General features: G+C 38.7%; 1 protein-coding gene across 5 annotated transcripts in view; it reads right to left on the bottom strand.

Moving 5' to 3' along the window:
• Nucleotides 1-3,673: 3,673 nt before the first annotated feature.
• The window catches only part of akap7 (A-kinase anchoring protein 7), a 33,270-nt gene continuing 10,377 nt past the window's right edge, over nt 3,674-26,566 (bottom strand). Inside the window, exons 7-9 of one of the 5 annotated variants that reach the window (XM_026233881.1) lie at nt 26,342-26,489; nt 5,933-5,968; nt 4,089-4,910 (exon numbers count right to left, since the gene is read on the bottom strand). In XM_026233881.1, coding sequence (XP_026089666.1) covers nt 4,738-4,910; nt 5,933-5,968; nt 26,342-26,489 — 357 coding nt within the window. In that variant the 3' untranslated portion in view covers nt 4,089-4,737. Of the gene's footprint in view, nt 4,911-5,932; nt 5,969-18,965; nt 25,854-25,933; nt 26,215-26,341; nt 26,490-26,566 lie in introns of those variants that run through there. The other 4 variants (XM_026233883.1, XM_026233882.1, XM_026233884.1 and 1 more) reach the window with 4 other exon arrangements.

Raw genomic sequence — 26,566 nt, 5'->3', positions numbered from 1 at the left:
CCAGCTCAGCCTCTGCCTCGAGTCGCCCCAGGACTGCGCCGACTCAGTATCAGAGCAAGCCTGCCCCTTCTACCTCCCAGGCAGCTCCCCAAAGGAGCAGGGCTGGAGGGCATGCCCTGTTAAGCGCACAACCCTCCCGAGAAGCCAGGGCCCCCGGCCAAGGATTGTGCTGGACCCGACGCCTCTAAAGTCTTCCTGATCCCTCTGGAAGAAAGAGAATGGGGCAAAGTCCAGCTGCGACTGGACCACCCCAAAAGCTCTCTCGCCTAGTTCCCCCATCACCCCGGTCAGGTCCGGGGGGTTGTGGACCAAGTGTTTGTTTTGCGACCTGGTCCCACTATTGTTGTGCCCACGCAAAATGCAGCTGTTTTGGCAAACACAAATATCTCACTTTTCACGGGCAACTGGTCCTCACTGTCCACTTTTGTCAGATTTTCTAACCTGGACATTCTGACCTTGCATGCTCATGCTCAGGTCCTCTCTGTGTGATACAATTTGATGGCTCTGGTCCTCTCACTTGTCCCCTGGACCCCAAAGGTGTCCAAGATAAGTCTAGTCGTTCCCTGCCGTGGTACGGTGCGGTTGAATTTGTTCCCCATGCAGTATGAGTGTATTGAAAGGGAACCAAGGTTACATTCGTAACCGAGCACGTTAAAAAAAGAGTTTTATAATTTGCATACAGAGATTCATACACTTTATTAATAAACACAGATTGTGCTGTGTGTCTGTTTATGGCCCTCTTTCCTGTTAAAAAGTGTATTTTGTGATTCAATCACAATCAGTACAAAATACAGGCATCTACAGGGTCTTTTCATGATGGGATCACTGAATCCACATATGGAGGACATCAGAAATGCTTGACATGTGCTGGAGATGTGTCCTGGAATACAGTGGAGTTCCGCCTATTCACCTGTCAATCAAACACCAACAATCTGAAATACTCCCAGTTATTTGCAGCTGACGTCTGGAGACAGGCCTTTCCAGTAATCACGTCAAAGCAGTTACTAAATCAGCATACATCATCTGAAAAACACTACAAGAATTAGATGTTCTGTTTCCAGTCCAGACTGTTTAGTTGTGCTTTCACTGAATGAGCACTGCTACGTCTGAACTGATCACTGTATTTTGTCTGTCATTTTCTATTCTTAACTGTTTTTCATTTTAAATCATAAAAAAAAAATCATTTTAGAATTGAAATCCTTGCTTATATGACTGTGATTTTTCTTTTCTTTTATCTAAAGCATTTTGAAGTACCATTGTGTATGAAATGTGCTATATAAATAAACTTGCCTAATAAGAAATTAACCTAACCTCAATCACACACAGACTTCACATGACCTCAGGACCTGCATGCTCTGACATTTCACCTCTGATATAATGGCCTCGGTCCAGATGTGAGGTTCAGAACAGGTATTCCTCCAAAATAACTACGAACCATCACCTGAGATGGATTTTCATACGAGTTGTAAACGGCTACGGTAAGAGATTCTCCAGAACCACCTGACATCATATTCTGCTCAAAGGTGGAGTCATAAATGTTTAGTTGCATGTATCATAATCCAAATGTGAATCAGACTGAAGATAAGAATCAGAGTTTATGAAGCAGATATTCATTAGTGCATCAGTGTGTGTTTATGACAGCTGTGATTATATGTGATTAAGGGTCAAAGTCTCTCAGCAGAAGAAGCCTGGGCCACATCCAAACCATTTCCTGCTAGCTGAAGTCAACACGTGTCGAGTGCTGTTCCCAGAAAACTGACCTTTGATTCAATTAAGTGTTGAGATCATGCACCATTTATCTTTGTTCCTTCGTTATCTGTGCAGTCCTGCTCTTTTGTGACATTAAAACGCTGGATTCATTGTTCTGACGTCATGTTTACACTTACATTGGCCTAAAAGTACAGCTGTTATTGGGATCTAGGGATCAGTTTTTACAGAAAAGCCCCCAAAATCAATTGTAATGTGTGAATTAATTAATTAACACCAATTTAATGCATCAAAAATGAAGTAAAAACTAATATTCTGAAGTGTGGTTACAATTTATAATAACTGTTTCTATGTGATGTTGTCAAATGCAATTTATTAGTGTGATGCAAAGCTGAGTTTTCACCAGTCATCTTAGTGTGAACATTGACTGTAATAATGTGCTGTACTCTAATGAAATTAACTGAAGTGCCATGTTGGAATTGAACCTTTAGCTAATCATTTTTACACAAACCATGTTTCAAAAGAAATATATAAATACATACTATAACAGAATACATATTAAAAACAAAAGAATGTCAGTGGTATCGTGTGATCACACTGTACTCACATCAGATTGTTTATGGTTGCTGCACTGTGATACTTTGAGCCTTCAATCAGTCATGTATTAACAGTTCAGAAGAAACCATAAACATCAGGAGAATGGCTCATATACATTCTGAAGGAGTGTAACAGCAGCTAGGACAGTAAAAATGAAGGCTGTTGTATGTCAGAGCATTATGGGTTTGGACAGATCCGTCTGTGCTTCATGACACACAAGACCTTCAGGGTGATGCTGAAACTACACCGCTGTCCCAGACCCCGAAAACCAGCTGTTAAACACTTACTGTTTGCTTTTACAGGCAGTGAACAATGGTTTATTTGTGGTTTGAGTTAAAAATATTCCTCCCATGTCTGGAAATAATTTGGGGCCAAACTGCCTCCTGCTCGACATCTGTGTGTCACATGAAGGAGTGTTTTGGAGAGGTTTTAAGAAAGAAAACATCAAGAGGTGAATCATGTGAACTGTTCAAAGAAACATGAACACTGTACTACTACTGTTCAGAAGTTCAGGGTCACCAAGACTACATTTACTGAAATACAGTAAAATATCTGTTAAAGTGTAATGTATTTCTGTGATGCTCCGCTGTATTTCCAGCATCATTCCTCCAGTCTTCAGTGTCACATGATCTTCAGAAATCAGAATAATATGATGATTTACTGCTCAAGAAACATGAAGATTATTATCAGTGTTGAACACAGCTGTGCTGCTCAATATTTCTGTGGAACCTGTGAAACATTTTATTGAGTTCAAAAGAACAGCATTTATTTGAAATAGACATCTTTTGTAACAATAAAATAAAGGTACTAGTACTCCCAGATTTAAAAGTGTATCTTTATATTGAATTACTCTCAATAAATACCAGAGGTTTTAATATCACAGTTTATGATTTAGATAAAAATTATTAGATACATTATGTATATTTTATACATATTATGTGTCTCATGTCCACAAGTATTTTAAATTTTTTATGTTTTAAGAATTCATTTTTTTGTCCCTTTGAATTATATGGCATCTAAATGTCATCTAAAAAATCTAAAAGTTTTCTCCATGCAAACATTGTTTTATTCACCCAGCTGAGAAAGAATTAGCAACGCGAGCTTAAGAAGCGAAATCCTCTTTCTGCCTGTGATGGCTTCACCTCAGTTAAACTTGTAGTCCTGGTGTCAGAAGTCTAGAGCTTGGATGCGTCGAGGCTGTTCTCCATCGTGCTTTGACTTCTCTCACGCTCAGCAGACGGCTGGCAATATGCTGATTTCAGAAGATGAGGGAAAAAATAGTCCACCGTAAAGTCGGAGGCGTTGCAAATGTGTCTCAGAAAGCCCTGCCAACATGACTCTGAGATACAAGACTCAAGAGAAGGAATCACGTCACTCGCTCTCATCTCCTCCTTTATTTTAAGAGTAAAAAACGATGACATCATAGCACTGTTTACATGAATGGAGCTGGCTTCAACACTTCATCAGAACGGGCAAACTCAAGAAAGATCAGGACGGGGCCATAAAAAAAAAACACATTTTAAGGTTCTGGTGGAAATATGGAAAAGCTAAACTGAAACGGCATGTTCTTCAGCAATATCAGGAGGAGTGATTTCTCTAAGGCCACTGGGTGCTCATCTGAAGCATCACAGACAAATTCATCAAATCAGCTCATATACATTTGAATTCCTCACAAAAAAAATCATTTAATAATATTCTTTTTAAGACCGGCTTCGCTTCAGTAAGAACGCTGTGGACTGATGTGTGTGTGTGTGTGTGTGTGTGAGTGAGTGTGTTTACTCTGAGATGGTTGTGTGTGTCCATGAGCTTCAGTGTGGACTTCCTCTGACGGCCGAGTCCAGTTCCTGTCGGATCTTAGCTCGGATGTGTTCCTGTGCTAACAGTGTCTTGATGGCCTCTACCTGCGTCCGCCTGCGCTCTCTTTCACAGTCCATTCTGCTCCGAGCAGACGCACACCCTACGACACACACACACACACACACATATCGTCTGACAGTGAAACACGTATGCAGGGTTACACACACACACACACACACACAGCATCACTCTCAGCATGTTCAGAGCGCTCTCAGAGGTTCAGGCCTGCAGGTCATAGGTCAAACTGAGCAGTTCACTGTGACTGTCAGACGTGAAGATGCCAAAGCAACACCGACAGACTGAAACAGCCTCCAGACACTACAGCAGCGTGTGTGTGTGTGTGTGTGTGTGAACCCGTGTGCTGTTCTCTGAAGGATCCGTCACTAATAAAGTCAAACACACAGAGTGATGCAGGACGGGGAAAGACAGGAAAATCAAGTTCAGTTTGAGTGCTGTGTGCGTCTTCACTCTGCTCTTCTTTAGCTCGACTCAAACGGCTCTCTGCTGCGCTCTGGCGCCCCCTGGCAGGTGGAGGTGTGTGGAGGCTCTCCGCCCGGTCGCTCGGGGCTCATGCGCTCATTTGGTGCTGGGGAGTTTGCCGGTGGCCCCCGGTGGACCCTTGTCTTTCAGCATGGAGCCGTTCTGCTGAGTCTCCTCCATGTACTGCTGCACGGCCTTCAACACGGCATCCTCCACCAGCCGCTTACTCAGACTCACTAACTCCTCATCCGCCGGGGCTTTCTTAACACCTACACACGCACACACACACACACACACACACACAGACAGAGAGGCATCAGTAAAAGCTGTCTGTCACACACACACAGATCTGATCACACACACACGTGTTGCTCACACAGGGTTACAGGTGCTGATGAGGAACTTCACATTTTACCAGCTAAAGCTCTCTTTCTCTTTCTCTTTCTCAGCCTTCAGACGATCTGTTCATCATGAGATTCATCTGAACAGGAGTAATGCAGGGATGCACAGATACTGACCGATTCAGCTGATGACCCATGAATACACTACTGTTCAAAACTTTGGAACAAGTACGACTTTGAAATGTTTTTGAAAGAAGTCTCTTCTGCTCACCAAGGCTGCATTTATCTGTTCACAAAATATAGTAAATATTGTGAAATATTATTAGAATTTCACACAGCTGTTTTCTGTGTGAATCTCTGTTAAAGTGTAATGTATTTCTGTGATGTGCAGCTGTATTTTCAGCAGCTGTGCTGATTGTGGTATGTTTTATTTTTCAGGATTCAAATATGAACAAAGTTCAAAAGAACAGCTTTTATTTGAAATAGACATCTTTTGTAACATTATATTCGTTTTAACTGTCACTTTTGATCAAGTTAATGCATCCTTGATGAACAAAAGTCTTAATTTCCTTAAAAAACTATACTGATATATAACAGTCAATGTTTAGTACTTTTTTTGTAAATTTGAGAGTAAAATAATTTACTGTAATTCTGACATCTAATAATCATAAATACATAACATTTAGTATGTTACACTAGATCTAAGCATTACTTTAATGTTTGTTGTGTCTTCTACAGTACTTCTGTCACCCGGCACAGAAGAATGACTGTGATATGAGCAGTTCAGTCGTTTTACTCTGATATACCGTGCATCCCTTGAGTAATGGATAAGATGACAGTCTTGACTACTAAACAAACACAGTGTGGTGAATCTGTGTCTACTCCCTCAGTAGTAGGGTCGTGAGGGGTTGAAGCACACTACACACAGACATGAAGAGGGGAACACGTACTTGTCCGTGCGGCACGCTGCCTGCTTTGCACAAGATCTGTAAGATAAACAACACATTATCAACCTGAAGTGATTTCTTCACTCTGAGCATCACAAACCATCAGAATCACCCAGATGGTCTGATGAAGCAGGACGAGACCCACTGATTCACCGCTTCACCACAGCTCATCCACGGCTTCTAGATCACCTTTTCTAGATTTCAGAACAATTATGACAGCTTTGATTCTTCAGCTGCATGAGCATAACATTAACGACATTGCTGATTATTTCCCTTGATACTGTAATTTTGATTACGAAAGGCTGATATCGCACAATAAATGTCTGATTGAGCCACACCTGCACCTTGTTGATTTGAATGGGAGTGTCACTGCAGTGCATGTTGGGTAAAACACTGTCTACAATGCATCAAATACAACAGTCAATTTAGAAGTATAGAAATACTTCAAAGCATTGCTTTTCTTGTTCTTCAGCACAAACACAAGAGAAACACGATGCAACAGGAGCAGATCTGAAATGAACCCAATCATAATCTCAGTTACGTATTTAATTGTGCAGCTTCATTTGATTCTGTAATTGATTTGATTCTCGTATCAGTAAACTGTGTACTGTGTGTCTTGTTTACAACAGACACAATAACTGACTGTTAATTGAATCATTGATCAAGACACAACAACATTCTCTCTGTTAGTCTCATACTCTGGCTATATTAAATGCTTTTGTCTTTTACTTGTTTAAAATCTTTCTCAAACCACAAAACATTGAACTGTTCGAGCATCAGAAAAGCTTCCAGGCACTTGAGACGCACTTAAAATTCAGGAAAACCAACCGATGCATAACCTTACAACATCCAGCACTCAATTCTCTAGGTATAAATCACTCCATGTTTGACTCCCTGAACATCTACAGTTCAGTCAACTTGAGAAACTTCCCCTAAAACACTGCAATAAAAACTCTTTCTCAATCATTGAGGCAATAACTGGATGGACCTTAACCACAGATACAAGACTGACAGTGTTATGACACGTCAAATAATAAATATCCAGAGTGGCTATTTTTTGATGGAGTTCTCATCTTCTACTACTATTTGTCCATAATCCATAATAATGTGCTGTTCGGATGTTTTGGTTCAGACACTGGTTTGTGGGCGTCTGTGTTCCTCAGATGGCATTTCCTCAGGAAGCGTTCCTCCGGTCTCCTGATTCATGTCATCTCCTGCGGGCCTCAGGTCAGGATCTGTGATGGAGAGGCTGGTCCTGGATCAGTGTTATGGGCCTTCACACCTCTAATAACCAGCGTGTGTATTCATGATGGTCTGTTTGTCTTCCGCTCTCTTTAGAAAGCCAAGTGCCAGCTGCTATTTCAAGAACTCATCTCCAGTGAAATGTTTCTGGTGAGCAGCCAGTGAGACTCTCAGGACTGGTCTGTTACTACAAAACCTGCCCTATTATGGCCTCTGCTTTTCACACCTCACATTTCTAATGTATAAATTTGTTTAATTCCTCTTTACACCATTATAAGCTTCTTATAATGCTCATATAAGTGAAGTATACAACCAGTCAAGCTGGAGTGAAGCTGGTTGTCCTTCAGTTTGCTCTTGTCGTCAACACACCTTTCATCTACATTTTGTCTATGGGACTAAGGTACCTTAATTAACAATTATCTGCCATATTTGACATTAATTGACAATTGTCAGTATCTGCCAATGTGTTTTCTGTTTGGCCGATAAGTGTTAGAAGTGAGACTTTTATTTTGACAGCGCTGAGCCTGTCAGACACATGAGCTCTATAACACTATAATAGGATTACAGAGTGCTGTATTAACAACTTTAACTCATAACTCATTCAACTTACTGATTTAGTTCTAATTTAGGAATGATTATGTAACGTATAAATGTAGTTATATTGTGTTTGCAATCTTTAAATGAAACAGTGTAATGTCAGGTTTTTACATGCCACTTTTTTCAACTAAAAAGTGAAAACGTTTTGTGTGTTTTTGCTGTTCAGGAGCCTGCAAACACAAAACTTTTGAAAACGGGTTTCAAAGGGGCAGTCTTCGAAAATTATACCTGAATTGTAAACTACAAAAAATGTTCATTTGTGAAATTGGTGACTCGTGTTCATGCAAATGATGTGATCGGTCTATTCGTGTGAGTTTCTTTACAAACCAACATCGCCAACTACTGGCCTGGCATCAATAATACAGCAATTTTGACAACGTTGTCGTCTATACGCAAAATGTTTCTGTTTTTAGTCTACTGTTGTTGTGCAGACATACTCTCATATACGATCAAAGATGTCAGCTACCTACCAGCGGTTTCTCCTTTCCTTTGTTTGAGAGAACAAGACTTAAATCTGGAAACACTTCTCAGCCTCAGCTCGAATGAGATCCATCAAAAATGTGAATCATACACAGAATGTCCAACATTTTGATGGTGAGCCAATGAGAGCTGTGAGTTTGGGCGCTCTTATCTGTGTGTATCTCTGGAGAACCGCACAAGATAATCAAATCTGACCTTACACACACACACACACACAAACACTTGTGTACTGTCTGAGCTCAAGGCTGGTGTTTCTGCTCTGATGCATCGCTGTCCTTCAGTCCATCTCAACAAACACAAGACCACACACACAGCAGAAGAGAGAAGCCTTGGTTCACACACTGAGACGTGTTTAAGAGATGAGCATCAAACACTGTTCCTCTGGTGGGGAGTGTGTGTGTGTGTGTGTGTGTGTGTTCCTCATCTCCAGGACATCAGACAGTGTGTGTGAATGTGCAGAAGGCCATGCTGTGTGTGTGTGTGTTATTTATATGCATCCCACTGCTTTAACACAAAGCTCCGGCTCTGAGAGCATCACACACACACACACACACACACACACTGATCTCTCGCTGTGACTCTGTCAGCTTCACAACACACTGTTTCTGAGCCCATGAGCTCTTCCCATGCATACAGTGCTGCTCTCTCAGGCGTGACGCTCCTCACCATCACGTGAGCTCTAAGTAGGGCACGAGCTTTAGTGCACACCGAGTGCAGCGTCAAACTGAGGCTCATCCAAACGCTGACGGATTACGCTCCTGTGAGACGCATCCTGATGTCAAACTAACGAGCAATCATGCTGCCTTCCATGCAGATGAGAAGCTCATACTGAACACAGTCTTAAAATAAAGCCTCCACAAGAGGGTTTCACAGTTATTCCACAGAAGAACCATTTCGGGTTCCCCAAAGACCCTTTCAGTGAACAGGTTTAAATGTATGTATATTGTAGCACCTCGACTTCACTCTGTCAGACTTCATTACAGTATTTCATCTCCACTTGAAGAGCAGATTGCACTGCACACAGGAACACATACTCTATAAGAGACGACAGGGAGCCACGACGAGCAGACAACAATGAAAAAGATCTTCAAGCTTCATTTCTCTTTCTAGAGCCTGGTGTGCCTTCATTACAGACTGAAAGCCAACTTCAGAACCATCTGATCTTGATCTCAACCCTAAGACCTGAATGTGATGAGGTATCTCACTGGTATTTCAGTGTGTTTGGTGACACACACATCAGCGCAGAAGAGCTTCTGTAACACCCACATGCAGACACAGACACTCCCACGTCAGACAGACCCCAATCAGGGCATGAAATCACACTAATCATCCCAAGCCAAGCATCGTTCAGACAGCTGGAGCCTCACGACGCTGTGTCCACACACTTACTGAGCTTATCCTCCGGTCGGGAGAGAGGGAAGCAGCACAGCTGTCCCATGATGCCTGCCTTTGTCCGGCTTCTCTGTCCTCAAGCACAGGAGCGGTACAATCCAGCCATGCTGCAAGCGGCACAGTGAGTGTGTGACTGCCTCTCGCTCCACTGCGATTATGCAAGCGTGTGTGTGTGTGTGTGTGTGTGTGTGTGGAGGGGGCTGGTGGGAGATTGGCCGGCTGTAGCTCCGCCTCCATCCTCATGCCAGCTTGAATAATTGCTCTGTAATAGACAGCGGCTTATTGCTGTGTGTGTGTGTGTGTGTGTGTGTGTGAGCTCAGTGAACTAACAAGCATCTGCCAGCTGCTCACACACTCATAATCCAGAGCAAGAGATGTCTGTGCAAATAAAAACAGCTGTGTGTGTGTGTGTGTGTGTGTGTGTTCGATCCATTAATCATAGTTTAATCGGTCATCAAATGCTCTGACAATTAAATGAGCTCATAATAGAGTTGACAGTGACTGTAAGCCATTACATTACTAATTACACTACCAGGAAAAATAACCACTAATTAGGTTTCACGATTCATTAACAACTCTGGTGTTTTCAACAAAGAGCTGGAGAGATTCATTTGGAGCAGAGGTCAGCATGACACGAGCTATAGGACACACACACACACACACACACACACACACACACACACACACACACACACACACACACACACTTGGACATTGAACAGACTTTCATTGATTTTTCTATCAGGTAGATAATATTTTCTATCAGCTAACCCATCCCCACATTTGGTCCTCACAAGTATGGTTAAACAAGTACACACACACACACACATGCACACGCACATGCACACACACACACACACACACACACACACACACACACACACAGGATGGATGTAGTTACAGTGATTTCAGCAAATATGTCCACTTCCTTCCTTTAATAATCATTGTGTCCAGGCAGGATGATGATTCTTATTGTATTACAGTAATGAGACTCTATCAAGGATCATCATTGAGCACGATCAGAATTAAATAAGAAACTAACATCTGGACACACAACACCAATGTCTAAAAACCCTGAACATCCGCTCCCATGATTCCTCGTCTCAGCAAGTGACACACTTCACCTCTATTCCACACAACACTGCTTAAAGAGGTGGTCCATCCACAAACCATCATCCTGTCATCATTAACTCTCCCTCACGAGGATCACGAAAGAAGAGAAATGACGCAAGTCAATGGTCACCAAAACAGTTCAGTTTCCAGTATTCTTCAAATGATCCTCTTTTGTTTTTGGGACAATATTAGGGTGAGTAAATGATGACAGAATGGTCATTTTTGGGTGATCACTTTAATGCTGTTCATGCAAAATACGATTTCTACAATATAATGACAAATAAAAAAAGGTCTTGTGATTCTGGAGTGAGAAACGGCATGTGAGATTCTCTTAAACCCACTGCATCTCACACACACACACAGTGGTGTCCCACCCAATGACCCCGGTCACATGACTGTCCAGTGCGTCCCTCAGCTCCTCTTAACCTCCTGAAATCAGATTCGATTAGCATTAGAGCCGGTCGTCCGAGGCCAGACACAATGTGAGACGTGTCTCTGCTGCTTACGCTGGGAAATGTCACACGCTGCTGACTCACACTATTACTAATGCCATAAATATTATGCAATGTTACATAACGAGCCCACAGTTCACTCTTTATGAAGCTGAAGTCCACACTGAGAAGTCTCTACAACAACAGCACATCATTTAACACTCAAAAAGATTCCTGTTCATGAAGTCCAGGCCGCTTTAGGTTTCAGGATTATTATAGTCACGACAGACTCTGATTTATGCTTTTGTTGACATTTTAGTCGTCCAGTTCAGCTCAGTTTTAGAATGTTTTTCTTTTAAATAAATACTTACTAATTTGTTTTTCTTTAACATTTGGAACTGAACTTATTGTTTTCAGCAGACTGGTTTATTGAGTTTCGCTGACAGTCAGATTAAGGGAACACTTCACTTGTAACCTATCCCTAACACTGAAGAGGCTGGGAATAAAACACTCAAAGTCTGTTAACTGGTTTACTGCCATGACACTAGAGGGAAGCTGAAATATACACACACATGCCAGCCTGAAGAGATGTTTGAAGACAAACGGTCAGAAGAGTCTCTCTCTCTCTCTCTCACACACACACACACACACACACACACTCTCAGTGAGTCTAAAGGTCTCTTGTGATGTCAGTAGTGATAGTGAGAGAATCACTAGGGTGTGTTTAGGGTGGTACTGTGACTTCCAGGAGACTGGTTTGCGGTTTGTTAGGACATGAGGTTGATGCATACAGCAGGTGTGTGTGTGAGTCTATTGAACACTAGCAAAAGAACTCCAATCACTTCTCAGATGAGTGTGTTGATGTACATTTGAGCAAGAGATACTAGGAGAGAAATATTGTAAAAATACGCTTTTTTTGACCTCACGTTCACCACATTTTTAGAAACCGAAACTTTCCCATGGGGTTAAGTTCATTCATTAAAGATATTTGACCAAAGTAAAGAGTGAGACTGATCTGAGGCTCTGGTGTTTTTATTGAGTTTCATCAGTCCCAGGTGTGGTGTTCACGGGTGTCAAGTGTGTGAGATGAGAGTCACAGAGCAACTATCATCGTGATCATGATCAAATAAGATTAAACACACATCTGTGTCACTGCAATGGTTGCACAGAAGTGCGGATGAAGTGGCATTTAAAACTAAAATTAAATCCATAAAAAAAACGTACTTAACTGTTAACAGAAATAATACAATATTATATATATACCCACTAGGGGGCCGCGGACCACAGGTTGAAAACCACTGTCCTTAAGAATCATATCAACTTGTGGAAAATAGATTTCCATTGTCTTCTTTAACTTTAATTAATATGAAAACTGAAAGAAAAGAGTCAAATAAAAACTGATTGAGAATATTAATAAAAACTAGATGCTAAAGTTCAAGAACAAACTTTGATGTTGGCTTGATTCCTTGGCATTTCTTCCTTGGATTTTGTTTTGTTTAAAATGGAGATCACAATAACATATATCAGACAACTACACATAATAACATGTTCCAGTCTATTAAAAAAACATATTCATTTAAATCATTAATTCAAACATTTTCACAGTTTTTTTTTTTGATGAATCTCTTGAGTGTTCTTGAATAAATGATTAAATGAAAAAAATAACAGTCAATTTTTGCCACCTACTGGAGTAATGTAATCAACACAATCTTTATTTGAGAGCCTCCTTTCACTTTAGCCATTTTTTTGGTTATTCCGTAAAATTGGCAAGAATAAAAGGAAGAAATATTTATTCTTCAAGTATTTGCCCTTCCTCCCTAAAAAATATTTATTCTTAAAATAAATAAATAATATTTATTAAAATTAACGATACCCAACCCTACTTAGACATGCTCATTTTATTTTATGTAGAAAAATTTAAAACCGTGGCAGTCTTAAATTGCAAATCAAGCACTTTATTTCAATGGCTACTTTTCATTTTTATTGTTTTCTCAAATTATTTAAATGTATTGACACGACAGTCAGGACATTTTGTGATGACCTGATTATATCTGTCTTATAATACGTCAGCAAGCAATGCATCATCAAGGCTGTGTTGTAGATGTTGATGAAAGCCTTTTACCCTTGCACAGTTAACCATATGCAGTACACCCATCCATATTAAGTTCAATAAATGTTCCTTTTTTAAACTGAGTCATGTAACATTTTGTATAATGGTGTCATTTTTATGATATAAATTGATTGAGAAAAAGCAGTATCTGCTTCAAATATCGGCTCAGGAAAATCGGCAGCCCGCTCAGGTCATCGGCTAAGGCTGATGGAAAAAAAAAATCGGTATCTGCATCGGCACTAAAACAATCCAGATCGGTCGATCCCTACTAGTGTGTGTGGCGTTCTTGAGCTGGCCCCGCCACAAAAAAGTACAACAGTAATTGTTTTTGTAATATTTTTCTACAGACACTTGCTATGTTGTATTCTAATAAGAAGTTTATGACAACAAAATTGTCAATATCAGATACAGTCATAAACAAATTACAAGCAAAAGCACAAAAAGCAGGTTTGTAGATGTTCGTGTGCAGAAATTGAATAATAAAATACAAAATAAAATCACATAGATTTCATCGAGAATAGAATGACCCTTGAGAAGGATACAAAAGTTATTCAGTCATGAGCAATGAGTGATTTTCTAATTTTTGATGATTAATATAAGAGAGAGACAGCAGCTGGTGAAGAAACTGCTAAATTAAACTCTAGGACTTTCAAACACTACTTTTTTGGTTTGCAAGGATTCATTACTTTATTCAAACTGATTTTTTCCCTCATGAATATGATTGACCTGAAGAATCCACTTAGCTCACGAGATATATAGATACTTGGTTCACTAGGAGAAAATATTTTAATACAATTTCTAAGATTTTTTTTTTTTAAATGACAAAATATTTGTCTTTTCATCAAAAAATGCAGTTGTATTTGGAAATATTTTATATAATCGAGAGTTGTAATTAAAGATTATTTTGGTAATCAAGTAATCTACTGATTATTTTGACAATTATGTAATCTGGTATTTTTTAGTAATACAAATATATATTAAGTAAAAAACAGGCTTTAGGATGACTATTTATATTTAAAGAGCCAGTAAGATGAAAATTCTAAGCTTCCTATCACTGTTTATAAGTCCTGTACATTAGGTTTAAATCCATCCAAGGTTAAAAAACATTGTCAATTTTGTCAAAATATCATTTTAAAATTACCTCAATTCTCAGAGATCCCCAAACGATTCGCGCGAAGCTGTTCAAAAGATTCAGTTTCCTTAAACCCCACCTTTCGGTAGCATACTGTGTTCTGATTGGTCAACTAACATAGTCAGGTTTGATTGGTTGTTCCGCACACACCTCCACGGTAAACTATGCATTAGCATATGTTTGGGGTGAATTATGTCTTATTCCTCTCACCGCGAAGCAAACAGTAAAATAAAAAACTTGAACAGTCTCACTGCTTTTTCTTCTGTGTGGGCGTATTCAAGCCACGCGCTTCAGTTTGAATCTGAATAGAGCGTTCAGCGCGGGGGCGTGGTCACTAAGGGAGACATGAAAAACAGACATCGCGTTGTTTTCATATGGATTACTTTATCACAGAATATCTGTTTTCGGCAGCACTTGTTTAGTTTTAAAATAGACATGTCAAGCTTTCTATAGATATCTCTCTCATGTCTCTTCGTTGAGTATTCACGGAGTTACACTTCATTTTAATGACGTGTTTGTAAATGAAGATCAGCGCAGACAGGCTGCAGACAGCACACATACTGATAAGACGCTCGGGAGAAAACAGACACATAACTTCATAATCATACTTCGCGTTGTGATTCGGAGATGCTTGTCCGTCTAAATAAAGTTGGTAATGAACCATCTTTTATGGCCAAGCGCTTTGAAAATCCCGCTGTACTCACCGAGATTAGAAAAGCAGTCATCAGTGAAATGTTGTGAACACAACAAAAGGGATTTGTTGTACTGCTCTGGTATTGTGGTGAAAATGAATTTTAGCCATTGGTTCTTCTGATCTACATTCTTTGGCAGTGAAAATAAAACAAACTTGCCTTTACAATTAAAAACACACTGTCTCCTCGGCATGATGCTCTCACACCAACCAGAGCGTCTGTGTGTGTGGGGGGGGGGGCAGGTCAGAGGTCAGTTTCTCTCAAGACGGTAGGCGGAGATTATTATGCAAAGTGTTCCTAGTGACGTACATAGAGATGGGCAAAAGATTTGAAATCTATAACGACTCGTTTCAGCGATTCAGAGTCGACTCCTTACTTTAGAAGCCAATAACTTTATAAATCGTGTACTTTTTGGTTTAATTACTTTGCACATTGTTTACACTGATGGACTCTGTATTTATTTTTATATATATATACACATATTTGTTTATATGTATTTATTTGTAAATTTAGCCATTTGAAAATTAATGTTTTTTTAAACAGACTGTATTGCTTTCGAAACATTCAAACCATAATCTTTAAAATGACTTTAAGCTTCAAAATACTTAAAACTGTCAACTCAGACAAAGTTTTTCTAACGATCTGGTCTGGCTTTCTCAAGGCAACTTCATAGTTCGTCTTGAACCTTTTGATCTACTTTATACTGTATTTATTTACAGAAGTATATGTGAGTATATGTGTATGATGTGATGAGTTGTGAATAGTGCTATACAAATAAAGCGGACACCTGGCATCACTCAGGGCCACAGTATTTCATTACTATACACCACATTCAATATTATATCCATCATTAGTCCATCACCTCTCCAAACCATACACAACATGTGCTTTAATCCAGAGTCACTAACCCTGAATGGAACTATTACTGCATGAAAGCCAAAGGCAATCATCGTTTTAGCCATTATCATCAGAAACAGTGTCATATGGAAACAATTGATTAACATCAGTCATGAATATTGAAGCGTCTTCTCCAAACAAACACGGTCACCTCTCACCTTATCACTGCATCAGCAGACACACTGATCAATACTGAGCACAGACGCTTACACAGAATAAACACACCGCTCATCTGAGCAGGGCACAAACCTGCCCATAAACCATCATCCACATACAGCTCTGAGCTAACACAAGACAACAAGTCAAACGAGAGATCACTGAAAACATGTGCACGCTCATGAGACAATCTCCAAATAAATGATGATAAAAGTGAGACTTGTTAGCATTACCCAAAACAACTGCCAAAACATAATGTGCATTAACTTGAATAATAGCACTAAGGAAACTAACTATAAATGTAAATGTGAATAAGGTTTGGCAAACAAAAATTTAAGTATTGAGGAAAATAAATTAGCTTTTTGCAAACAAAAAAAAAACTGCAAAAGAAAAAGTACTGGGAGAAAAGGTTTGCAAAAAAAAAAAAATTGCAAAACAAATGAAACAGCTCGAAATAATGATTTTGCAATACATATTTTCCATGGTCATATCTATTAATTTGTTTGCAACACTGCTTTCATTTTGCGTGTGAGTCTAGTTTGAGCTTGTGATACCGTTTTCCCTTTGCGCTTCATTTTTCTGTGTGTCACGCTTTATGGCACGGTTTTGACGTGGGGGCGGAGTCAAGGGACGGGGGCGTGTACAACATGCCTCCCTGGAAGTGACATCATCAGCCCGAGACACATCAAACTGATCCAGGTCCTGTCATTATGAACAGAGATTTCCGAGTGGATAGTTTCTTTTTATTCAATAGCATTAAAACATTCATGTTTTCATTTTAGTAACTTTATTTACAAATGTGTGTATTAGCAGCATTTGCTTAAGTTTAAAAAGTTTTCTCTCGATGTGAACACTTTTATAGCATTAACATGTGTTTTGTTTCATTTGATTAACTGCATGTGCATTAGAGATATGCCGGTATCAAATTTTCCATGTTCCGATTAATTGATAATACTTTTATCACGGTATACGGTATTATCACGGTATTGACATTTTGTTTTAAAAAAGTGGTCATAATACAGTATAACAGGTTAAATAATTGTTTTTTCTTATAACAAAAATAACTAATCATTTAAAACAAAGCAATACATAAAAATATATAAAAGTTAAATGTTTTACACATTAAAGTGCAAAAGAACAATAAAAACCAATAGGTATCACTTTACAATAAGACCTCATTAGTTAACCTTAGTTAATGCATTAACATTCAAGGCAAGGCAAGTTTATTTATAAAGCAAATTTCATACACAATAGTAATTCAAAAAGAAAGTAAAAAAAAAGTCATGAAGAAAAATAATCAGAAAAATAAAACAAGCAATTTAAGAACTTGAAAATGAAAATGATTTGAAAAATTTACTTAAAATGAATTTAAGTAAAAAATGATTTTACATAAAATACAGTGCAGTACATAAAATATAGTGTAATCAGTTCGGACATTGCATGGTGCTCATTCAATAAATGCACAGCTAAACAATGAGTAATAGCTACATTTGATATAGATGTTATTAATCTTTGTTAAAAAATACAAGTCTTAGTTCATGTTAGCTCATTAAATAACACAGTTGCAACTTTCAATTTTAACAACGTGTTATTAAATATTGGAATACCTAAGATTAATGAATGTTCAGAATAATTTTTTCATTGGCACTTTATGCTAACTTATGAAGCCATAATGTAAAGTGTGAATGAACAATAAAAGATCAAAACACTTTCAAACAATATTTAGGGCATTTGTAGTCCATATTTTAATAAAATTAATGTTTGAAGATAAATAGCCTATTAAGTCTAAATATTTCAGTAGTTGGCTCTGTAATAAACACCATAGGGAAAACACAAATATGAATGGTTATTTAAGATGATTTAAATATGGTTTAGAAAGTAGCAGCTGCTTTATTTACTGTGTTTACAGGGTAAGGGCTGCAGTTTAGCGCCATCTGCTGTCAGAGAGTGAGTGTGCTTTAATTCAGCGCGTCTCTCACGTGTTCCTCATGTGCTTCTCATGCCTGCTTGTTTACATCAGAGCCATGCGCTCTTTCAAGCAGCATACAGTGATGTTGTGCAGTTTAAGCAGCTGATGGGAATACTATTCTTAAAATGTATTCCAAATTCAGAATAATTTATAATGTATATTTATTCACTGTATTTAGAAGTGCCCACGATAACAATATTGTGCATATTAATCACCGCAATATATCGCATTACCGAATACCGGCACAAATCTAATGTGCATTAACAGTGTTTGTTTAAAATCTCTTAACTTGTGGAGGACGCCAGTGCACAGAAGCATCTTTGTTCACATTTGTTCAAAGTTACTGCTAGTTTTAACAATGCTTTTGGAAAACGCAGCCCTGAAGAGGAGAGTGATGAAGAGGAGGCATCCCCGTCCCTTGACTCCGCCCCCACGCCAAAACAGTGCCACAAAAGAGACACGTGCAGAAAAATGAAGTGCAAAGGGAAAACGGTATCACAAGCTCAGACTAGATTGACACGCAAAATAAAAGCAGCGTTGCAAATAAATTAATAGATATGACCATGGAAAATATCTATTGCAAAATCACTGCTTTCGCGTTTCATTTGTTTAGCAATTCTTTTTTTTATTTTTTTTGTTAAAACTTAATTTTTTCTCCCAATACCTTTTCTTTTTTGCAGTTCTTTATTTTTGTTTGCAAAAAGCTAAATTTATTTTCCTCAATACTTACATTTTCGTTTGCAAAACTTTATTTTTTTGCGTATATATATATATATATATATATATATATATATATATATATATATATATATATATATGGCATTATATTGACTCCATAACTATATCAAATTCATCTACCTGCGTGAATCGCCATAGACATAAACTTGGAGTAGTTCTTCCGTGGGGATGTGTGCAGTTCTGTTTATTAACCGATAGAGCACCAAAATTTACAGTGTTGCTTTAATCTTTAAACAAAATTCACACGTTAACGTATGCAGTGAATTTTTTTCAGCTTGATGCGTTCAAACTGAGAAAAATTCACTGCATGGGTTAACGTATGAATTTTGTGAGCACTAAAAATTGATTTTAAGTAAACATTTATTTCATGTAAGCAATGGTTATGGTCTGCTGCAGTTGGATGTTTTTAAATGAATATCGACAATAATGAAACATTGTTGAAAATCAGAATAAATCACATTGTGTCATGCCCTTGTGAATCAGCTTGAGTTTGCATGATCTAAGCATAACCACGACTCAATCACCATACCACAATACTGTATCAATGCTAAATATTATACACAGTAATGTGAACTGAACACCAAACTGGAGAAGCATTATGGTGAGAGACATCTTTCCTCGACCATATCCAGGGATTCTGAGCACTGTGTGGATGTGAAGCAGACAGGGATGCTCTCGGATCAGAAAGATGCAGAAGTGAGGAGCGTGGTTCTTGGAAATGTGTGGATGAGTTGTGTAGGAGGATTAGAGAGCTGAGCTTATCCTAGATGAGCCGCGGTCAGACAACATCACCACACTGTGTGTGTGTGTGTGTGTGCGCGTGCTTAACACTGATAGCATTACAGGATTTTAACAATACATCTATGAAGCAATCACATCACAATAACACTGTAACCAGCTGTTAGACCAGGACAGTGTGGCAGAAAAATGTCATCTATTAAGCATGCATATAAAATACAACTCTGCAGAGAATATGGATCTCACAAAAACACCTCAGTTTCATTCAGAAGCCCAAACTGAGCCAAAATGAACAATTTGTTGCAGATGTTGATATTTATATGATGAAATTCTGATGCTTGTAATGTACAGTAAATCAATTCAATGCAATCAAAATCCATGCAATGCAATTCAATGATGATTGAGAGGTGAACAAACAAATGTTCCTCAAAAACCTATTGATCAGATTCAAGACTCGCTGATTTAAATAAATAAAAGATTTGCAAAGAATCAAGTAAAGTTGAGCTGTTTCAGTGACTACTGTTTCTTAAAAGCATCTTTCTCTCACTGATGGGCATTCACATATGATGCATTTGGCAGACGCTTTCATCAAAAGTGACTCAAGATCAGTTCATGCGTTCCCCGGGAACCCAACTCATAAGCCTGTTGTGAGCTGTATTTGTATGTAATACAATGTATTATATGTAGTTGTGTATTCTGATTCAAACACAGATCTGTGGGTGGACAGGAGCGTGAATGAGAAGGAAATGTTTTGTTTTCTAGAAATATCTGCACAGGATACCTGCACAATACTTCAGCAATCCACTGTCTGGGAATCAAGGTAAGCCACTTGTACACAACCATCACCAGCACCAGCAAACTACTCCGTGACTTCTATATGCACACGAGCTCTTCTGATTGGCTAACCTCCCTGCATGTATAATGAGGGACCACAAGTTCAAGTTAATGAACAGATGTTGGTGGACAAATGCTAATGAGCTGATGTTTGTTATGTCAGTCTCAGTTTCTGGTTATTCTGTTTGACTGAAGAGGAAGTCTGAGTTCAGTATCAAGAACACACACACACACACACACACACACACGTCTGCGGGAGTGAGCGAGCAGCAGGATGTGTGTCAGACGAGCATCAGAAACACATCTGAGAGGATCAAACAGACTGCTTGCACTGAGCCTCGTGACACACTTCTGTTTTGAAATAATGCAGCTCAGTTATTTCTGGTTATGTGTATTTTCAATGGGCTGTAATCATCCAGTTAGAAGACGGGAGAAGAGATCTGATGAAGGACACTGGTGCAGAATGTTCCAACCTCAGAGTAACGTCAGGTTTTAATCCAGCGTGAGCCGATGTGATAGAGGGTGTCTGGTGAAGATGTGTGATCGTTTCAGCACGGGGTGATATCAATACCATCACTTCAACCTTTATCTGATTTATTATTCTACCATTCTGTCATTTCCATTCACAATCATTTAGCTTTTTAATCATTTTTAGAAAGGAAAATTTAAAGTAATATGACATTGCTAAAAACACACATTATTTTCCTCGTACTGTACATCACTGTTTCTCCTCTATATCTGAAACACGTCGATTTTTACAAAGCTCATCATTCTGAAAAGTGAGGTGTGCTCTGATTGGCCAGCTATCCAGTGTGTTGTGATTGGCTGAATACTTCAGGCGTGTGATGAAATCTTACGCCCCTCACCAGACTGTGATGTGTGTCCCGGCGCGACAAGACAAAACCAATAAAACTCATTACTAATGAGGCATTTGTTGATATGACATATACTGTATTTTTATGTGTTGTGTATCGCACATTATAATATAGTTTATATGTGTTGTGCATTATAAACATAAAACCATGTCTGCATTTGTGATCAGAGAAACCACAAGCGCTACTCTACACTGCTCAAAACTAGCGTTTATATCATCAGTAGCTCATTTTTAAGAGAAAGGAAAAATTGTAATTGCATCATATGACCCCTTTAAAAGAGAAATATTAGGGCGAATCAATTAATAATGAACAATTTACTGCCATTGTGTAAATCATATGTAATCCATACCAAAGTAACTGTGATCTGATTATAAGCATTTTAAACTGTAAGCACTTGATACTGGTAATCTGATTATATAACCCAGATTACATGAAATCAGTCTCTGCCCAGATCTGCCACGTTCTGTCCTCCAAACAGACGGATATGAACACAAAGTGCATCTGATCAAATATAATGAATGGATACAGTAGGCCATGCTTTACATTATGTGCAAAAAAGGGATAAACACACAAAACATTAAATTATTAAACATTAAAGCAAGCTGAAACCACAAAATAAAAAAAAGAATACAACCAAAAACAAATGCAAAACGCATGTAACCGTACCGATCACAGCACTGCATTTACATGCTTCATTTGTTCCTACGGATCAGATTATTTCAGGTCCACAGACCTCCTTTCAATCCATTCAGACGAGCTCAGTCAGATCATCAGATGTGTTTACATCAGGGCCAGACTCAATCATTGACCCATTATAGATCGATTCTTTCAGAGGCATTCGAAAGTAGCTATTGATGCACAGACAAAAGCAAATCCAATGTCTACTGAAGAGAACAACAATCTTTTGTGTCCCCGAAAGATTTTGACCTCAGTGGAAATGAATTAACCCTAAACAAAAGCTTAAGGAACAAAATCCCAATGTGTCTTTGAGAGACGGACACTGACTGACCGCCTGAAGAAACGGATTTGTGCTCGTTCTGACCCTCTTATGGAGACCCCAGAGACGTCCGAGGAGCTCCACAGAGTTACTGCAGTGACACAAACCATGCTGTGAGAGACTGACTGACCGTTTCAGATCAACACTGACCTCTAGTGTCTTCATGTCCACATCAGCACTCTTTCTGTACTGTACATCTGATCTGTGAGATCAGTGTGTGTTTCTCTGAACATCTGACAGACATGAGAGATCAATATAATGAACTGGGATTCATTAAAGCAATGAGGTATGTCATTAGGACACAAAGCGGAGTGACTAAAACCCTCTTAGCCGTCATAAATTCACTGTAAACCACGGCTTCAATGGGCTCATTACTTTTATAAAATGGTTGTTCCATATATGTAGTAAGGATTCACTAAATAAAGTGTAATGATATTAATAAACACAGTATTCTTCCACCAAACAATGTAGCTCCTCAGAAACAGTTGTGGCTGCTACAAAGTGGTTGCCGAGCAACACACAGACGTAAACAAAGGTGTGTGTTACATTGTAGAGTAATTTACCACAGCTTTGAAACTTGGCTCAGCCAATCAGAATCAAGGAGCGGAACGATCATTTACTGAGCATTAGTAGACTGCACTGCTTTAATCCAGGGAGAGCTCAAAGGACTCACATTTAATCTGATTCAGATGATGAGCAAACAACGACAGAAACACAGCAGATATATCAAGATCAAGCTAACACTTTACCATAAGCTCTCTCTGTTAGCACAGGCTTACTGTAATGCATGCGAGTAAATGACATTAGTTACTGTACTCAAGTATCTTTTCGGTTACTTAGTTTTTTTTATTATACCTTTATTTAACCAGGGGAAAAAATCCCATTGAGATAGATATCTCATTTACAAGTGAGCCCTGGCCAAGGTAACAGCACACAGTGAACATGATAGAAACAGACAAAGTAAAATAAGTACATAAAACAATAATCACAAAGTGTCACGATTAAATTAAGAACAGATACAGACAGTTTGGAGTGTCTGGTTGAGATATGGACTTAAACCACTGATCTATAATATAGAACATATACTTATGCATATATATACATAACATATAGATATAGATCAGTGACTTAAACTCATTGACTGAAATAAGTACAGTTTCAGTAATCTTTGAATCTCATTCCAGGCAGTGCACTATAAATAAAAGTGTTTTTCCCAAACTCTGTCTTCATTAAGGGAACATATCTATTTGAACACAGTTTATACCTTTGACTATTAACAGTTAATAGACTAATCCTATACAGAGGAAGCTGTTCAACTATGATCTCATACACAAGTATAAGCCAATGCTTGTATCTTCTTAAGTGAAGTGAGGGACAACCTACCATTTGATACAATACACAGTGATGAGTGTAATAATCTGTACGAGATATACATCTAAAACAGAGTGATAAACAGAGTCTAATGATTGTAAAAGAGCCGTAGAGGTATTTCTGTAAAAAACATCTCCATAATCTAAGACAGGTAAGAAGGTAGCTTCCACAAACTTACTCCTGGCTGACTGTGAAAAACAGGCACTATTCCGAAAATAAGACCCCAGCTTTAACCTGAACTTAGATAACAATGGTATAACATGTAACTTGAATGATAAGTCCTCCTCCAACACAAAGCCTAGGTGTTTGAAGGAGGAGACCAGTTCTTGTATTGTAAAGACGTGATGGAGAAGATTCACACTTATGTTTCCTAGAAAAGACCATGCATATTGTTTTCTTATCATTCAGAACTAGTTTTAGAGAGAGGAGGTTGTGCTGAACTATTACACATGCTTCCTGCAACTTTGAAATACAACTATCAATGGAGGACGCAAAACAATAAATTATAGTGTCGTCTGCATAGAAATGAATACTTGCATCTGTTAGATTATCACCAAGATTGTTAATTTATAATGTGAATAACAGGGGACCCAAAATGGACCCTTGTGGCACACCAGATTCAATACTAAGCCTATCAGAGAGAAACCCCTTAATTTGCACACTTTGGCACTTATCTGTCCTATTAGTAATGAGACTATCATTTACTAAAGTTTGATCAGGGAAATCATTAGATAACGTAGAAGGCGAAAGTGAGTTGATGGTTTTACAAATCCAGTAGGATTATTAAGATTTTGTGCTATTTCATTTAGATAATATTCAGATTTTGATCTACGAATAAGAGCTGTACATTTGTTTCTCAATGTTCTAAATGCTACCCAATCTCTATCTATATCTGATTTCCTCGCTGTGGCCCAAGCCAAGTTTCTTTCATGAAGGAGTTCAGATCTTTCGTTTGAGAACCCAGGATTATCACGGCCCTTTACTCTGAATCGTCAAAAATAAAGTGTGAATATACTGCCCTGCAGTGGTCACATCGGGTATTAGAAACAAATGATCCCAGTCAGATGCAAACAGCTCATGCAGAAACCCTTGAGTATCAAACCATTTAAAGCTCCTTTTTGAAATACTTCTAGGTTTTACTTTGGGAATTTTACAATTCCTTATAGCGACTACAGTACAATGATCACTGAAATCAGGAAAAACCCCTGTATAGGTGTATTTGTGCGGTTTATTAGTTAGTATAATATCTATTAAAGTGGACTTGCTACGGTTCTTATGATTACATCGTGTAGTTCAATCAATAAGGTGAGTAAGATTTACAGAATCAAAATATGCTCTGAATTGATCTGAATTTGATGTCAACCAATCCCAATTCAAATCACCCAATAATACAAGATCTTTAGAAAGCATCACCGATAGCAACAGCCAACTATACACAGATGACAATCCTTTCCATATTCCAGGTCGATAGCCAAAAACTCAAACTGTTTAGGGAGAGAAACTGATTTCAGAACAGTTGCATGAAAATTTTCCGATCAGCTCGAAAAACATTATACCCTTCTAATGCAATGACGTGGTTTGAGATTAATTTTTTTTCAGCCATGTCTCAGAGATAACTAGAATATCTGTTTGGTTGTCTTGGCCCACACTTGTACTTGGTCTAATTTTGGGAACAGGCTGTGAACATTTAAGTGTAGAATGCGAAGGCCTGATCTATTTAAGAAATCCAAAGGAGTTGAAACAATTCCAGCTGGACCAGGATTTGGATTAATACAGGCCATTAAAAGCAACAACAACATCAGGTATCACTGCCTTAGATGTTTTGATGGAGGGCTACATTGTTCATTACAAGAGTCCAAGAGAGAGTTTGACAAGAAAAGAGTTTTACTGAGTATCAAAGATTTCAGCAACTTTCACACAACTTCATTTTTGAGAAGTATGTGTACTCTTTACTCCAGTACATTTGTGATGCAACTCCTCCTGTCTGACATGGGAATGTGAAAAGTGCTCCATTGTCTATTAGGTTTGCTTCTAGTTAGTTATTCGATGTTATAAGAACTGGGTGTGGCTTCATGACTGTGTGATACGTGTCTCCACCAATCACTGCACAGACTCCAGATGATGTCATCAGTGCAGGATGACAGACGGACAAACCATCTTCTAGAGAGGACAGAAGTGGTTTTTACTGAACATTGCAAGCCAGGCTCAATATTCTTGTTTGACCTTTGACCTATTAGAGTTAAAGGTTTTTATTGACGGGATTTCAGATTTTTTGAATTATAAGGAATAAAATATTATATATATATTAGTGTGAATGATATATGAACAAACCATTTAGTAAAAACCTTCAGAACAGAGACAGGAATAAAAGTGTAAAGTATGAAAATGCTGCTGAAGTGGAAAAATAAGATATGTATTGGACTTAAAATCTACCTTAAAAGTTGTGCGTTTGGATGTTTTCTGTCCACTAGTGTGTGACAAGGCTTTGGCTGTAGTGTCTGGTCTTCTCATGCGTTCAGCACTGAGGCACAGTGACAGAGTTTATACATGACCTGCAAACCTGAGCCCGAAGAACAACCCAGAAACCCAGCAGTGATGTGAGGAGGACAGGTGCAGAAGCACTGGTTCATTACTGACGGTGTACTCACTGAAGCGGACGCTCTTCTCACAGTGATAGTATCCATCTGCACTCTTCTTCTTCAGCATGGAGCACAGGTCTACTCTACACACACACTCCTCACCAAACACACGGCCCTCCAACTCTGAGAACAGCGCCAGATCCAGCTTCCTAATGCCCTGCACACACACACACACACACAGACACAGACACACAGACACACAGAAGAACACTCCATTATTGCTTTAATACTTCA

Source organism: Carassius auratus, chromosome 45 (assembly GCF_003368295.1).
Source record: "Carassius auratus strain Wakin chromosome 45, ASM336829v1, whole genome shotgun sequence".
Lineage (NCBI taxonomy): Eukaryota > Metazoa > Chordata > Actinopteri > Cypriniformes > Cyprinidae > Carassius > Carassius auratus.
The sequence above is the reverse complement of the archived record's forward strand: the minus strand, read 5'-3'. Positions and strand labels throughout refer to the sequence as shown.